The sequence below is a fragment of the Typopeltis vanoorti genome, chromosome 19 (assembly GCF_054136105.1).
Source record: "Typopeltis vanoorti isolate ZY-2024b chromosome 19, IOZ_Tvanoo_1.0, whole genome shotgun sequence".
NCBI lineage: Eukaryota > Metazoa > Arthropoda > Arachnida > Uropygi > Thelyphonidae > Typopeltis > Typopeltis vanoorti.
In genome coordinates, this window is record NC_143567.1 from 90,814,098 (window position 1) to 90,833,019 (window position 18,922).

Consider the following 18,922-nt stretch of genomic DNA (forward strand, 5'->3'; position numbering starts at 1 on the left):
ATTAATAACCCAATTCGTCTGGTAGTTACTTTCGGGCCTTGGTTTCCTTGTCAAGAGCCACTTTTTCTTCCTTGATGATAAGAATGATAGCCGCTATTTATTCAGTAATAGTATCGAAACTGGTGCCGTCTGCGTGTAGAGCTTTGAAACCCCAGTTTTACCATCGCAGCCCAGCCTACATCCGGCTATTAATAGGACAAGCTGTCAGCATTAACGTATCCCCGTTCAGTGGAAGAAAGATTAAGTGCGTTTTTCCATCCCATTTCTTGATGCCCATTCACCTGAGTAAGTAATATGGAACTTGCAGTCTAAATATGATATCATTTTTGCCTTATAACTACACATAATGGCTTGTCTTGAGCACATTTAGTGGTTTCTACGTTCTATATTTGTGTACTCAAGCAGCAAAGAAAGTTTTTCAGCATCAGCAAATAGCCTAAAATATTTTCTTTATGCATCAAAATGTTTTTCGAGAGTGAGTTTTGTCGGTGATAACGTACAATGAATTAAGCCTCCTGTTCGGATACTAAAAGCTCAAAGATGGTAACTAGACACTGAACTGTTTTTTGTATCATTTTAAAGTGTCGCAGATAAAATATGTTCGCTTATTTGTGAAACATTTTATCTTACTGTATATTTTATAGGAATGTTCCATTCCCATAAGACATATGTAGCAAAAAATTACAAAGATAAAACACTTTCATGACGTGTTATCTAGCAGTATATATATATATATATATTGTTTTGAGCTGAAGGCATTTTATTTGGACGACAAAATAATCAATTATGTTGCAAAATTATGCTGCCAATGTTGACTGTTTTCCTTGCTGTACTGCATGTTGGTATGGTGATTACATTCAAATAAATCGCGAGTTTTACTATGAAATACTGCAGAGCCAAACTACGCTATACTGCAAGAATCATGTGGACGCCTAACCTTTTTTTTTTTTTTTTCTGGAGCGCTGCACAACAATAATTAAACATAGTCATGAGATGCACGCTAAATGACTATGGTTGCGTGCAGTATTGGAAAAAGAACGTTGTTTATATTAACTAACTTCCAGCGAGGTGTTATCAGAGGATATCAGCTTTTAATAACATTTGATAACGCTCTGACAAGCGTGATGTGGAGCGTGTGAGTGCAGTACTTCGTATCCAATGTCAACTATAGCTGCCATAATTCAAAGATGGAAACAAGGTAGGTAGTAAAAAAAACAATTAGACAAATCACAAGCAGATAAAAAATATAAGAGTGTCGAAAAGAGTTTGGCATTTTCCTTCTTATTGTGCCTTGATAGCTTTCTCAACTAGAAGTTGTGGATGGTTGTACTAGAATATTTTATATGATAACTGTTCATGGACGGAATTCATATGTAGATAGCTTGCTTTAAAGACTAAACATTTAACTTTTTAAAGCCATTTCGGTCTTGTAATAAGCGAAAGAGTCACACCAGGCGACGAAATTAAGGTATCACCTAAGGATAATCCCATACATCCATGTCCACGGCGGGATTCGAACTCACAGCAGGCTAGTTGAGTGCGGATAAAATAACCCACTCGTCCACCCAGGCCGGCTCAATTACGATACACGTTCATGAAATCCGATGGATGTAATTTGTGCATAGTTGACTATCAGGAGACCTTTATTTACCAAGCGGATAGCTCTCATCTGTTAAAGGTGGAGAACGTCTAGGGATGCCTCTCCTAGTTTGGTTTCGGCTAGGATTGCTTGTTGTAGTGCCCAGAAAACGAACTAGCGTTATATTTACGTTCATTTATGTATCCACGATAATTGCAATGTCAGGTTGCATGACCTGTGACAACAAGGTTTGAGGAAATGCGAGTCCAAGCTTAAACTTCCCGATCTGAATCTTAGAACGGGGGTTTCTATCGGATTATAATACAAATTAACAGTTTTGTTAATTAATAATTAAATCTGCTTCATGTGAAAATTCAAATGACGTTTACCTTCGTATATAATTACGGAATGTATTTAGTAATGTCGCATCCATTGAGAGTGATCCAGAACTAAATGACACATTCTATGGGTTTCCCCGAAAATGACGAAGCATTTGGGTGTAAATAATCTCGAACCAAATGAAAGTTATTCACCGTCTGTGTTGAAGTAAATTTCTAATTATATCTGCGTATGTTATTGGATAAATAAAGCGCAAAATAATAAAAACAGATATCTGAGGAAAACGCTAAATTCACATAAATCATTCCTAATAGGATCACGTCAGAATCATTAATTAAAACAATGATAACATCATCATCAAAATGAAGTGTTGATTACAGCCATCGCCAATGTATTTACGTTTGTTGATCGAGTGTATTCTTCTGGCAGATTTGCCTGGTTTTTGCGAGATGAAAAAGTTGGGTTTCCGAGAGGTATGGAAAACAGAGTGAAGAAAACAACAGTAAGTATTTTAATTGTAAAAATTTTAGGTAAAACTGTAAAGCATAAAACTAAAATTGCAGTGTAAAAGATGCTCTACCAGCCCCTCGAGGTTTGGAAATTCTTTGATACAGAAATAATATTTTTACACACTTATGTGTGAGTAATATTGAGACCTTCTATAATAGTCTGAACAATGGAATGACTGCCACTACAAAAATAAAGATGGAGATTACGTCACATGCCAAAGTTGCCTGAAAAAAATTCACTTTACAAGCTCTAACTTTTGAAAGTCTAGTTTTCAGGTTGCAGATGTACTATATGCGATACATACAGTGAACGTATATATGATAACAGTTCAATGGATATAAATAACGCATTGGAAACAGATGAACTAAATTTTGATTTGAATGAAGAAAAACGATGACTGAAAACATTTTTGTTGAGAAACTATTCCAGAACCTCATGAGAGATATTACGAAAAAAGTACGGATAATGAAGAATTTATCCAATACAGCAATAGTGTGAAGGAGGTCAAGAGACATTTTTAACCATATTACGAACGAAAGTTGCTAAAGAAAATGAAAAATGAAAAATTCTATACTGAAGTCAAGATCGAAGAGAATATCAATTTGCTTCACGTCAGTATTAAAAGTATTAAAAAGTACTGGCTAAAAAAAAACTTTCAGGCCTCTCACAAAATTATGGAACATGTAGATATTTTAATCCTAACCGAAACAAATCACATACAAAAAAGAGAAACAAGTATTCACTTAGGAAACTACCGGCCGTATACTACACTTGCCGCAGAAACCAAAACAGGAGGAGGAATGCATGTTGATGTTAAATCGATTCACAGCGTCACAGTTGAAACTGTTCCATTTACAACAGAAGAATATACAATTCAAATAGAATATCTGAAAATACAGCAAGGATATTACAAACATTCACTTCACTAGCATTCACATACTGTCCGCTAGACCAAAGCATTACTTTCTTTTCACAAAACAGAAAACTTGCTAAAGTAGCATTCAACAATATGCAAATTGCTGGTACTCTCTGTAAACATCAAAATATCTGGTTTACTGATTTTTAGCTTTCTAATTTATAGCATTGTTTTTAGGATTATTAAAATAGTGTAGCCATCATTAGTGTGTTTAGTTGTCTATTCATATTATGTTTTTTTTTTCTCACCTGAAATTATTATAATTTCAAAGGTTTTTATGAAAAATAAAATATTTTTAATAATCTTATATTTTAAGTTATGCGTTTTAATAGATTTCAAGAAATATCTTCATAAAAATGAAGCTGTTGATTATATATATTTTGAAAACGACCACATAAGTTATTGGGTCGGAGCTGGTCCACAGGCTTCAGTTTGCCCACTTACTAAACAAGCGAAAATATTTTTCAAATCATTCAAAATTAAATTTTATTGTACAATGAAATCTATGGAGTATTCCTGACTAAACAAACACACGTAACCACAGTAATAAGTTTTAATAAGTAAATATTTCATCCTAAGTATCACAGAACATCGTCAGTACAGTTAATTCAAACAGTACACCCTGGAGAAAAAAAAATAGATCGCATTAAAATAAGATAACATATATAAAAATTATTTTACACAATTTTGTATGACAATTTCCCATACTTTAGGGAAAGCAAGAACGTCCTTACGGTTCAGATTTGGTCTGTGAAGTAGGACTTCAGCACTTTCTTTATATAAACGGTCATGCTTATATAAAGATCGATGTAGAAGTTTGGTCTTTTCCCAATGGATCCTTTGGTTTTGGTTTTCAACTCCGTGTTGTGCGAAGCCAGATTTCTGCGGTTTGGTAAGATGGATATGATCTTGATGTTCCAAAATGCGTTTATGAACAGATCTACCTGCCTGTTCAAAGTAAGGCAATTTCCATGTTCCTGTAAATTGCACGCCAGGTAGCATCAGAGGTGAGAGTTTGTCTTTAGGAGAAGGCAATAAGTTATAAATCTGGTTGATTGGTTTGTAGGTAGCACAAGTTCGTATTTCTTTTTTTTTTCTCCAGATATATTTTAATTTTATTCTATAACACGCTACTGCCCGCATACAGGTATTCCATTGTAAGCATGCGCCCTAACTGTATGCTATTTCTAGTATTGTTTGAATTAACTGTACTGACGATGTCCTAAGATACTTAGAATGAAATATTTACTTACTAAAACTTATTACTGTTGTTACGTGTGTTTGTTTAGTCATTTCAAAATTAAGGGACAGAGCATACAATGTCCGTAACAGCACAAAGAAGACAGATCAAAAACGTAGATCTACTTCAGCCACATCCTACTTCAAAATGTATACAAGTACAAGACGATCCACAAGAACTAGAAATATTTCTCAAATACTTCGACGATATGGCATAGAAGTAGCTTTCACTCCACTATGCATAAATTCAAGATTTTTCATCCTCCTAAACCACTCCTCAGAGATCAGATGTTTACAAAAGCTACTGCTAAGGTTGAATTTGGATCTCCAGAGAAAGTCGCATGTCAGAACATGTTAAAAATGTGGGAAAAAAAACTGCGGAAGACACAACTCCAAATTAGTCTTACAATACGACCAATGAAAAGCATCTTGTACTTTGTTAGAAAACCAAAATGCTGTATATAGACGACTACTGCTTTGCCAGAAAGTTCAATGAAGCTTCATAAATGTTACGCAAACCTACTCAATGCAATAAAAGCAAGGTATCATCTTACTCCAAGTCTAGACATCGTTCATCAAAAAATCTCACGAGCGTAAAAGGCCTTAGACATGATATACATTATATTCAGACACGCGATAGTTCCAGTTAAGTACGTATGCCATCATTCGTCCATTGTTAAACCATATTTCAACTGCTCACTCCATTTCTATTAGGTAAATATCTAGACATTTGACTTATATTTCAAACATCTCCAGAAGTTTAGAAAAAAAAATTTGTGACTCCAGATAATGATCTAGAGTCACAAAAAAAGATCAAATTTAGGGGAAAACACTTAAAACAAAGGCGATATTAACCCCACTTGATTATCTCCCAATTTCATTTATATTTAAACGGCTTATAAAATGCATTAAGCACATTTCCAACAACCTCTTTGATGTGACGTGGTTGAATACGTCATTCAACCAAATAGCTTTAGGGATTTTGAGATGTAATAAAAATTAAACTGCTAAAATGACTTTTTTTCTTGCTATCCGATGTTATTTATGACCATCAGAAACTGAAGAAAGTTTGCTTCGTTAAGATAAGACCTATCATCACCATTTACGGAAAGACCCCATTGGACCACGTTACACTGCTTCGTAGAAACCACAGGTAGCTATTTCAGCCATCATTTGTCAGTACCAGCACTGCACATGTCACTCTTACCCTACGTTTTCCCTGCCATAAACATAGGAAATGGATATTTCATCGCGGCGAAGTCTACATCACCTCTCTCTCTTCAGTGATGTGATGCAATATTTCGGTAGTTGTGGACAGGAAGGAACTCACCGGGAGAAATATTGCGATAATTTTTTTGTCTTATATGTGGAGCAGTCAAACGTGATAAATACTTCGATTTAATGATCAAAATATCTTCGATCTTGACCAAAATAACTAAAACAAAAAACTGTAGTACAGTTTATTTCTTTTGTTAGGAAATACGCGTGATATATTCAGTATTATTTTTTCTTTACATGGAAAGAAAAACTTATTCGGATGATATTAACTTATACGTTAATATCACCCGAAAAACTTTATGGTATGCTTTGAAGTTGCAGATACAAAACTGCAGAAATCATGTATCACAGGAAAGACACACGTAAGAAGAGACACAGAAAAGTAAACACTGTCAAATAAACACATCAATAAAGGGACATTACATGCCACAAGAAATAAAAATGTTTTTTTTTTATCGTTTTATTTTGTTGTATGTTATATATACAGCACCACTCTATATTTGACCTTTACCGGTGAGGGGCCCAAGAATACATTTGTTTCAAGCGCGGAATTACTATTTTTTTTTCCTATGCCGCATTTTCTCTGTCTATTTTGATCAACAGCTGCTCGAATTTTTGTCGACTGAAGATTACCTTTAAATGACATCACGATTCTAGTCCACTACACTCCCAGTAAAATGGTAAAAACTAAAGTAACAACAAAAACTCTACAGTATGTGATGGACAAAATAATCGGTAAAAAAAAGATTCAATTTGATGGTCTTTCAAAGCAACAGTCCTCCCCCGTATTTTCTTCCTTCAGATTTACCAATCTTATTAAAGTATACGTGATAAGCAGCACAGTATTTGGATCAACGACCTATGCTCCTTTATTACGTCGGTGTAGTATGGCTATATTTCATGTCCTTTTATCCTGATGTGTTTGTCTGACATTTTTTGTATTTTATGTTGTTACTTCAGATAACATAAAAAAAAGAACGTTAAGTCTGTTGCTTAATGCTACAAGACGTGACAGGCGCTAATTACTTTTCTGCTTCTGTCCATTCAAAGTCGCACGTAGCACGAGATTGCCTCGGTGGTGTGACTGTAAAAGCGCTACAGAAATTCACACCTTCAGTTTCTTTCCCCTTCTTTGTTCGGACAAATAATTGTAGTCGGTATCAGCAGCTATATTTGTCACCATTAAGTATTATTTCATATTTATACTCAGCAATGTATTCTTTATGTTTAGTATCTTAATTCAGAACATTGCTACGTAACAAATCCAACTCATTAAGCTGTAAATTTAGGAATGAATCGATGGAGTAAATTCTCAACTATACTTAATGTGTTAACCAACCCTTCTTTTTTTTCTCCTTTAGTTCATAGCAGCTAGCGACAAACTGTGGTTCATGCTGGAGTTGCATTCTTTTGTCGACTACTTCACCATTCCCCCGTCCTTCGTGTCCATCTACCTCGACAGGACGTGGATAGGTAAGTAACAAACATCATTTACTATCAAGTCTTCATTGAACAGCACGCAAATACTAAGAAATCTTCCTTAAAAAATGTCTTCATTTTCAGTTTATTTTGCTTCAAGCCCAGCTTATTTTTTTACGTCATTTAACCCCATTTGTCGTTTTGGATTTCAATTTAACAAATCCTCTTTTAAAAACAGGACGCAACATCGAAATACGATTTTCTTTCTCCAAAGAATCATGCACACAATTTACCAATTATGTATTTCATTTGTGCTTTCTTTTCTCTTGTCTTCAGTAAAAAGAAAATGACCAATATGTTCTTCAATTATTCATGTTGACTTCAAAACTGTGTTGCTAAGTGTAATTTACGAATATTAGTTGCTAAGCAAATATCCCATGGCAACGTTTGTGTGGCAACAATACATCGCTTTCTCTCAAGTGCCCTAACACAAGCTATGATTGATTATAACGTTCTGTAGAGAGATTGTTTGCATGTAAACTGCGATTTATTATATTGCATACAAGGAGCCAACATCTCATGAAAAGATATGCATGAGTAGTTAAAATTCCGTCTATTCATTTAATGAATGTATTTTTAATCGCGATGAGTTCAAAGACTGAAACACAATTACAGAATTTATCTCGAGAATCGAATACAAGATTAAGTTTAAGAAAACAACTCCCCATTGATATCTTATTATAAAATAAAATGATTGAACCTATTCGGATAAACTTCAAAATGAAATACAGTTTTTTCTTTCTTTATTATTTTTTTTAGGTCTACGGTTCCTTCGAGCGTTGCGGTTGATGTCCATACCGGATATCCTACAGTATTTGAACGTCCTGAAGACAAGCAGCTCCATTCGCTTGGCACAATTGGTTTCCATTGTCATTAGTGTCTGGTTGACAGCTGCAGGAATTATTCACTTAGTAAGTAATGCCATCTGTCGACTGAAAATGTATCCAATAGGTAACATAAGCGCCCGATGATTACTGTTATTCTCGACACCAGATGTCGTCAGAGAGGTTCATCAGATAATTACAAATGGCGGATGAGGTGGGATGCTTATAATTTGTTTATAATTTCAGAATAGCTCAAGAAATTAAGGGAAAGTCGTGTCTCATTATATCTTTGAATTCTTTGTGTTTTTTTCCTGCTTCTTTTTTTTTCTTGGGGGGAGGAGAGAAGTCTTCAATTTTTAGGAGAAAAAATAATCATTCCATCTCCATCTGAGAACTAGTTAGGAGGCTAAAATAATTAATATTCATGGGATAGGTGGAAAATATATTTCTTCCTAATAGTGAAGTAAATATGGAGGCAGACGATAGTAAATCTCAGTTAGGGAAACAATAGGAGATAGATGATTTTTACCGGTAGGTGTGCGACAACCATCTTACTTAGTAGAGTCCTGCGTAACTTAGAAAGACTACTTTGGTTTCTAGAGAAAAGTTCCTGCATTATATAAGGATTCTAAAGTAATAGAGGTTTTCTATCCTTCATAAATGGGATTATCATAAAAATATTCTAAACAAGTATTGAGAGCTCACTTTGTTTCGACGAAAAGTCTTTGGTTGGAAATACCAGAATGAGTATCCGTCTAAGAGGCGAAGAACCTTCCTTTATCGGGGATTTTCACGTAAAGATGAGTTTTACGGAAATGGCAAAGTTTTCCTCCCGGAAACTCAAGTTTTTTAACTCGCAACCAGGCACACTGGCCAATAACGTTACACATAAAAATATACATTTAGACATATATTAACCACTTAATTATAGTAATAATTACATTCATTAATTATAATAATGAATTATAGCAATGAAAGCTAATTTAGGAGGTCGTGGGCAGTGGCGGCTCGTGGCTTGAAATCGTGGGGGTGCTGCAACTTTCGAAATATATATACACGCTGTAAGTACAGTGTATACGTGTTTGGCTAAAATATGAAAATTATGGTAAAAATTTAAAAAAAAAATTAAACATGAAAAAATATTGTTTATTATCGATAAAATTATACAGTTTGTTATAATTCAAAATTATTTTAAAATAAAATCCATTCCTTTAATTGCAATTAAAGGAATGGATTTCAATTTTTTGATATTACAATAAATCCTTTAATTGTAATGTTCAATTAAAGGATTTATTGTACCTAAGAACACAATAAGCACTATGAACACTCTAGAACTGGCGCAAACTGCATATGAACAATAGTGAAACTGCGCAACGGACAGTGCCGCATTACGCTAATAGCTCGCATCTCACAATGACGTGCATATGCTTGCGTGCGTAGCAATATGTGATAAACACAGTGCTGCGAGCGTCCTTCGTCCTCCTAAGTGCTAAGTAGTAGTCCGGGTGGTTTGAAACAGATCAAGATCAAGATAAGATAAGGAATCGTGACGTGATTGGTTGATAAGAAGATGACGTCATTATGGGCGTGACGTCATGAGATTGGAATGTTTGGAATTTCAATGGGGGTATATGTGTCAGTGACGTGAGTTCTTGTGTTTTGGTTCGTGTATGGAATTATGGGTGATGGTAGAGATAAAAATTCGTGTTGTGATTGGTGGGACACTCTGAACAAGATCAAGATAAGATAAGGCATCGTGACGTGGGTGTGTGTTGTTATGAGATGTAGATAAGTGACGTCATTTGTTAGTTGTAAATAAGTGACGTCATTTGTTTGTTGTAAATAAATGAGTTGTTGTTTTGAATGGAAAGGGAGATATATTAGTGTAGAAGGAATCGTGTCATGATTGGTGGGACACTTTTGACCAGATCAAGAGCAAGATAAGATAAGGAATCGTGACGTGAATGTTTGAATTTAATTATATGCTGATGCCACAAATTCTTTGAAAGTTTCTTTGTGAAAAGTTCTAATTGTTTAGAATTTTGTAACAGAAAGTTAACATATAATATATGATCAGAGCTAATAATCAGTGAAATAATAATAATAATAAATAACTATTTATTTTTGATGCCATAATCTAAGAAGAAGAATGAAGGAAAACGATTATGAAAAATCGACAGTGGGTGAAAAATACGAATTTTCAGTTATCGTTGGGATAATTGATTGCCAATTTCTTTTGAATAAGAGTTCAAATTTATTTCCTCAAGAAATTTGTATTTCTGATGGAATTATTGTAAGATATGCATTGACAAAATCACCTTGTAGTTGGAAAGAATTACCTGAAAGAGTTAAAAAACAGAATTCTTTGGTTAATAAAATATAACCATCAGCTGAAGTGGGAAATTGGTTCACTATCTCTGGACAAACTAAGAAATTGGATGATAGAATCAACATGTAAATATCATATATTACTTGCCAAAGGAAGAGAAAAATCAAAAACATTTTTTGATTTTTCTCTTCGAAAAATTAACTTTCAGATGAGAGTCACATTGTCAAAAACCACATGATGGCAATTCCACAAGCATAGGAAAGAACCTTTGATGTAATTTTCAATTTATTTATTTTCTGTATGTTAGATTCAGTAAATACAATTTGTAAATAACATTTCATTCAAATAAAATGTGTAAATTTAAATGAACAAATTGGGTGTCATTGATGTTATACAAACTTAAGTAAGACCAGAACATTTGTTTTTTCGTTGTGAAATTTCATGCCACAAAGTAACCAGAGACATTTTTTGACTCAGCGAATTAAAAGTCTTATTTGTTCATGCAAGCCCTCAAATATTTCATGAAAATGTCAACTCTTTCAAAAGGAATAATCGGGTATTAAATTAATAGCCAGAATTTTAGTGGAGAAGATTTCACCTGAAAAGTCACAATGCTGTTAGAGTTTGGTTATTTTACAGAGCCATTAGATATTTTAAACCAATGGCGCGTTACTTAAACTCTTAAAAAGATTGCTGTAGAAAAAAGCTGTGGAGAGTTCAAAACCTTGTTTGTTTTCATATCTGTTACTTAAAATTGCTAATGCTAAAGAAAAAATAAATAAAATAAATAAATTCCAGTTACAGAAATAGGTTAAGAGCACAAGGAATCAAAGGTAAAATTAATAGTCATATTGGTATTTAAAAAAAAAATAAATGTAAGCATTAATTTACTACAGAATTGTAGTAAACTTGATTCCCGTAATTTACTACGGGAATCAAGAGTTCGAACCAAAACACACTATTTTTCACCTAAGTACAGCAATTTGGGGACCAGATAAGAGCGATATCTTATCCATTTCTCATTAAGACTTAATGTGAAATCTAGTGTTTGAAAATAAATTCACATACATTTTATATATTTATTAATTTTCCTCAGTTATTCGGTTAGAATATGAATTTTAAAAGTAAAATACAGAAATAACCAATCAATTTGAAAAAAAAAAAATAATAATTTGACTTGTCAGAATTCCACACTCTAACAGCATTCGGAATTCGAAACCGGAAATAAAACTTACCCTAAACTAAACGGCGCATAGACTTTCCCACCAAGCTTGGGAAATCATAGCATGAGCAACAGTGGGAAAGAATTAATACAGAGAACTAATCGGATAGTAATCTAAATTAAGTAGCTTTTCTGGTTATTTACAGAAATATCTTTCAACTCCTATGTTTTGTGTGTTTGTGGTGTGAATATATGTTAGCCACAGTAACCTATATAGAAAAAGTCAACTACGTTTTCAGACTTGTGTTTGTGTCCTGTGCTGTGAATATATGTTAAAAAATCAACAATTCGGAATATTCAGAAAACCTAGATAGTACCAAGATGTTCCCATTCTGGAAAGAAATGTAAGTTAATTTTTTTTTAACTTGAACATAACAATTGATAATTGTAATTTCAGTAATCACTGCTCGTATGTTTTGGTAAGCGTAATTCTAACACTGAATAGTTTTTTTTTTTTTATAAGAATAATCATACGGTATTAGAGTATCAACATGGTACATTAGCGAGTTTTCATGTCTAATATGTGTGTTGTGTGTATGTGTGTGTGTGTTTGTGGGACACCAGAATATAATTAAATTATTCAGAAAAGCGTAATCACTGCCGCCATCACGACTCTACTCTAAGAATTCCAACCTTTTAACAGGAAAGAAATACCCCAAAATGTATTGGATAATTAGTACAGCCATCTATAGAAGAAAAAAAAACTATATGTTTGAGTGACATCAGCATATAATTAAATTCAAACATTCACGTCACGATTCCTTATCTTATCTTGATCTTGATCTGGTCAAAAGTGTCCCACCAATCACGACACGATTCCATATCTCTAATATATCTTCCTTTCCATTCAAAACAACAACGTCACTTATTTACAACTAACAAATGACGTCACTTATCTACATCTCATAACAACACACACCCACGTCACGATTCCTTATCGTGATCTTGATCTTGTTCAGAGTGTCCCACCAATCACAACACGAATCCTTATCTCTACCATCACCCATAATTCCATACACGAACCAAAACACAAGAACACACGTCACTGGCACATATTCCCCCAGGGAAATTCCAAACATTCCAATCCCATGACGTCACGCCCGTAATGACGTCATCTTCTTATCAACCAATCACGTCACGATTCCTTATCTTTTCTTGATCTGGTTCAAACCGCCCGGACTACTACTGTGCTACAAGATGGATTTTTATTATTTTTTATAGAAAATAAGAGAATTGTATAGGATTGTTGATGATAAAATTAAATATTACAAGCAAATATAAATAAATATATTTATATATCGAGAAAAATTGGGGGTGTTGCAGTTCCGCAGTGCCTATGCACGAGCCGCCGTTGGTCGTGGGCCTTAAGGACATGTAAAAGTGCCAAGGATTATTATATTATTATTGTTAGGGCAAACTAATCTATGGATTTTCTGACAGAGATAGTGAGACCTGAAAACACAATTGCTTGATGTAACCAAGAACGAACTTGCTTGCGTATCATACTAATATTATATTTAGCAATGCAATTAGTTTGTTGCAAAATAATTAACAGAAGACTATTAATAAACATATATATTTACTATTTCACGTGATTTAATTATTACAGTTATGAACTTATAAGCGAAATCTCTATATTAGCGTTGAATTGTACTATCGCTTCCCTTAATCTGCTTATTACCGATTCTTTATCGATTTAAAACGACAAGATGGGATTCCTTTAAATGCCATAGAATTTTCCTAACTTTCTACGTCAATCGGACCATTAGTTTAAATGACACTCAATGTTACGCAGCTCGATTTTTTTTATTTGATAATAAAGAAAACCTAGGAGTATTAGGACGTCAATGGACTTAGTTAATATTCTTTCGACACTGGACACAATGAACACATTAACAAAAGGAGATATCGGTGACGTCATAAAATGACAGAAGAAACAAATGTCCGAAAGAAGAACATAAAACACAAAGAATAAAATGCTTGAAAAGAAGTCGATTTTGTCACTGAGATTTTTAGACAAAGAAAAAAAAGTCTGTTAGGGAAATAGACTCGATCTCTAGATAAAAGCCTGCACATCTATCATTTATGTTGCAATATTTTACACGTGCAGTCACAGAAATACATTTTAACATTCACAGATTCCAAAACTTTTTTACATTTTTTTAACTTCTGTACATTATCTTTACATTGTACTGTTTTCTTTTACAGCTCGAAAACTCAGGGGATCCATTACATTTTACTAACTCTCATCCCTTGACATATTGGGAGTGTGTCTACTTCTTGATTGTTACCATGTCAACAGTCGGATATGGCGATATTAACTGTCAAACTACACTGGGCAGAGGGTTTATTGTTCTGTTTATTCTTGTTGGTTTGGTAAGTATCCTCCCATTTTCTAAATTTATTGTGTCGATTTCTTAATCTTCCCTATAGAGATTAATATTTGATTTAAAAATATAAAACTAATTACATTTTAATTCATATTGAGGTAATCTATAAGTCTGAAAGAAATACGGGAAATAAATTCTAATTCTAATTTAATTCTAATTCTAATAAGTTACTCTAATTATGTATTACGTATTGACTACAACAATATTCTCTAAGTTATAGGTTAAGCAATTTGGGTTAAGTGGATAGCATTGTTCATGCAGCGACCTCTAGCGAACGACGCTTACACCATTGTATATAGTCTTTAGTTGTTTACATTATTATTATTATTATTATTATTATTATTCCTGATACCTCCAAGGAGTCCGAAGACTCATCGCGGGAGGACATCTTCAACTGTCCCTACACCTTACCTCTACTACGAATCAACGCCATCTACCGCCCACCTCCAACACCACCACAACTAGTAATTTTTGTCTGTAAATTGCGTGTGTTCTGAAGGGCCGATTTGTATGTATGCGGGATGAAAAACCCGAGTTTCCGGGAGAAAAAACCCTGCTACCTCCGTATGAGATCGGCTAACTCACCATCGATTGAAATCGACCAGATAAAGATTCCTCCCGTCGCGACGAGAATCGAACTTAGGCCTATTCCAATCGAAGGGCGCAATGTACCGTCGTTCTTCCAATTGCGCTACGGAGGCATAGTATTACTTCCAAGTAATTAAGGCAATAAACCTAGTTGCCCTAGTTTGATTTAACTCTTGAAGTTGATGTATTCTTTATTTAAATCTTATCAAGTGGTTTAGCGTTAAAGCCTGTTTGTGGCAGCTTATTTTTAATGTAGGTTCAAATAAAAAATACGTCATAGCTTAACCTGAATGTCAACAGTTTATAGCGTAAGATTTTGTTTGTTGATTCATTAAATGAATATTTTTATATAGCAAATAATTCGCATTAGAACTATTGCACTAGTTTATAACATAGAATTAAAGCCAAAAGGCTATTTTTCTGGCAACCTTAATAATAATGAAGGGGATACAAATCCTTTGATGTTTATCTGCCAGTAAGCGAAACTCTAAGAACTAGGACTAAGATGTATGAGTTTCATACCGAAAAACTATCGGCAAATCCAAGTGTAAGTAACCACTTGGTAGTACAAAAAGGTAGTACAAATGTACTACCAAAGCGGTTACTTACACTTGGATTTGCCGATAGTTTTTCGGTATTAAACTCATAGATCTTAATCCTAGTTCTTAGAGTTTCGCTTACTGGTTAAGGTAGACCAGTAAGCGAAACCTGGCAGATAAACATCAAAGGATTTGTACCCCCTTCATTATTATTGCACTAGTTTTTCACAAGAACTACATATGATAAACTTGGAGAAGAGCTTTTAGCTGAAATTATGTATTAGTAATTAAGATTCTATACTTTATTTATTTATTTATTTGTATTTTTTATGTCTCCCACCAACGAGAGTTGCAAAAATTGAACAACAGCACCGTGGGAGAAACGAGGAATTTCGTTTCATTTTTTAAAAATATTTTTTATATTTTTAAATTTATTTTTTAAACAGTTCAGAAATCCTATCCTAGAAACCAAACATGTAACTTTCTTAAACTACTTTAAGCCTCTAATAAACAGGATAACGGTCTCACACCATTCGCTGGAATTCATCTTCCTTCTATATATAATCACAATTATCCATCCCGAAAGTATGAGTTGAATCCATGGCTTGTTGATCGGAGGTCGTGTACGTTAAAATTGATTAATTAAATGAGTTTTTAATTTTACTTTTTTATTCTTAATTGAATTCGTTTTCGGTTAAATGAATTAAAGTAATCTGTAGATAGCAAATCTTTGAATTCCCAAGACGACAACTGTTCATAGGTCTTAGAATAAGTGATTATCAAATATATCTATAAAGAGGATTTTATTTTTAAATAATTTATATGGAAAATTAGTTACGACCAGAGCTAAATTCACCTTCTGCTATCTTTTTTTTTTTCTATGCTAAATAAGAATCCTAACGAAATTCTACAGAAGCAAAGGTAGAACGGTGCATTCGTTCGTTAGGAACAGGATGAGTTGATCGCAATTTGTTTTGCTTATTCACCCACTGTTTTTCATTTTATTTTGTGCATTTATGAACAAATACACACTATTGTTTAAAAGTGGGAATAAATAATTGGAAAAAAATTTCATCGGCAGCATGGAAATACATGGAAAAACATTTTTTACATTCAAAAGATTTATCATGCGATATATGAAGGAATATTTCTAAAATATTATTGCAAAGTTGTTGTTTTTTTCTGATTTTAAGAAAGTAGAACTAATATTTCACCTTTTTCTGATCTAAAACTTTGATATATATCTTAATAATATATATCAAAGAATAGCTGCACTGTAGCTCATGCATGTCGTACGAGGCGACTAAAATGGGTACCCAGGGAGGGTAATGGATGGCAATGCTGTAGCCAATGAAGGTCTAGCTGAGGCTTGGCTATTGCTGTTACCCTCCTGCCATGATCAGAGCTTATAGCTTTATATTACCCCACCCATACGTTTTCCTATTTAGATAACGGGGAAGATGAAAAGCATTCTTGCTTCACCCATCTAGAAAAAAAAAAAAAAAAAAAAACGGTAGACACTTAAATTGTGAATGTACTGTATAATATAATATAATATAAGTCTAGTTTACACAAAAATCTCTTTCCTTTGCTTATAAATATGCTTTTAAAACACATATTGAGACATGAAAATACAAGTGGAGGGCGGTCTTTCAATAGCCAATGGATTAAACAATAATTACGTTTCCGTTTTGAACGATTTTTAATGTTGGACAAGAACTTGCTAGATGGTCTGATATTAGTTGTTATACACCCTCTGTCCAAAAGGAAACCGAACTTTTCGAAAATAGAAGAAACTAGTGGTGCCACCTGTTGTATCTTTTTGTTGTCGAAAGCGGCAACCTTCATTAGTGTTGTGTCAACTGTTCATGACAGTTGACACAACATTTGTTTCATTAGAAGCCGAGTTATAGTGACAGTGTGTTTTGACGAACTGTCGGTCGTCACGATATTCATGCCGTACACGACGAATTCTTGCTATCAATCGCTTCAAAACTTCGAGATAAAACTCACTATGGACCGTTTGGCCAGGCGGAACGAATTCTTTGGGGATAATGCCCTTGGAATCGTAGAAACAAATCAGCATTGTCTTTACTTTTGACTTCTCCAAGCGACTTTTTTTCGGATGCCCCTCTTCTGGTGGTCTCCACTCAGCACTCTGGCGCTTTGTTTCGGGCTCATACTCAAAACACCGCGTTTCCTCACCAGTAACGATCGTTTCAAGGAAGTTTGAGTCCTTATGAGCGGTTTGAGTTCCTTGCAGTGTTTGTTCAATTCGATACATTTTTTGGTTGTCGGTCAACTTGTGGGGAACAAATTGCGAATTCAATTGACGAAGGGAAAAAGGTCAAAATGTTGTGCACAGTTGATTTTGGAATCCCCAATTCATCTTCAATCAATCTCACGGACGATTTCAGGTTTTCTTTGATGAAATCACGCACTTTTTGGATGTTAACTTCGTTCCGTCTAGTTTTTGGACGGCCCGATTTTTCGTCGTCCTCAAGCGTCTCACGACCACTTTGAAATCGCTTAAACCACTCGTAAACTTGAGTACGGGATAAGCATTCATCACCGCATGCGTTTTGAAGCATTCGATGCGTTTCGGTAAACTTTTTACCAAGTTTAACACAAAAGTCAATCGCAGCTTTCTGTTTGAAACTCATTTTCCGACCGTTCGTCAAAACACACTGTCACTCTTGGCACTATAACTCGGCTTTTAATGAAACAAATGTCATAAACAGTTGATACAACACTAATGAAGATTGCCCATTTCGACAACAAATAGATACAATACAACAGGTGGTGCCAGTAGTTTCTTCTATTTTCGAAAAGTTCGGTTTCTTTTTGGACACAGAGTGTAGTTGGAATAATGTTTGATAATAACACTAAAAAAGCATATTTGATGTTTCACAAATAACTGGATCATAAGTACATCGGTATGATGAATTATTAAATGCTAAATGACTTAAATCTCCCAGTGCAATTTGTGGAAAACGCTTCATATTAAGGATTGTTTACTAACTGAAGGTGTTATCAAACCCATTTCTGCTATCTTTGTTAAAGTAATTTGTTTATTTTCTTATTCAATATGTATGATATAACTTTGACTCACTTATTTTTTAAGTTGCGTTTTAAAGCTAGATTTTAAAGACCATAAAATACTGACATATATTATTCATTAAAAATACAACTGGCGGCTTCTTGATTGAAATATTCCGTTTAAATGACATTAAAGCCATGTAGTTTAATAATCAAAAATTACAAGCATATTTTATACATAAAAGCAGATTTTAATCCTAATAATTTTAATTCTAATAATGATTTTTAAATCTAATATTTTTGAACAGTAATTTTTATAACAGTTTTACTAAGAAGACATAGGTTGAGGCTGTCAATGAAGAATCTTTTTGAAGGACAAAGGAAATTGTTTGAAAGTGAGAAATTTTTGAATTTTTTAAAAGAGAAAATGGAAATTTTGATTAAATGACAACGAAGATTTTTGTTTTGAATATCATCGCACAGCTATCGCACAACATCACATCAGTTATTAAAAATCTGCATCGGGCTTTAATGTCATCGCATTTCTCAAGTATTGGTGAAGAATATGCCTTGATGGGGACAGTAAAATGTTAAATGCCAATCAAGGAGAGATAAACAGACTTGAAAACGACAGCAGCAAATCTAATGAGT

The 18,922-nt window shown here is 33.9% G+C and overlaps 1 protein-coding gene across 1 annotated transcript in view; it reads left to right on the forward strand.

Annotated features, from left to right (window-relative positions):
* The window catches only part of LOC150096335 (calcium-activated potassium channel slowpoke-like), a 171,049-nt gene that overhangs the window by 84,077 nt on the left and 68,050 nt on the right, over positions 1 to 18,922 (forward strand). Inside the window, exons 4-6 of the mRNA XM_090408803.1 lie at positions 7,223 to 7,334; positions 8,100 to 8,251; positions 13,924 to 14,091. Coding sequence (XP_090264929.1) covers positions 7,223 to 7,334; positions 8,100 to 8,251; positions 13,924 to 14,091 — 432 coding nt within the window. The remainder of the gene's footprint in view (positions 1 to 7,222; positions 7,335 to 8,099; positions 8,252 to 13,923; positions 14,092 to 18,922) is intronic.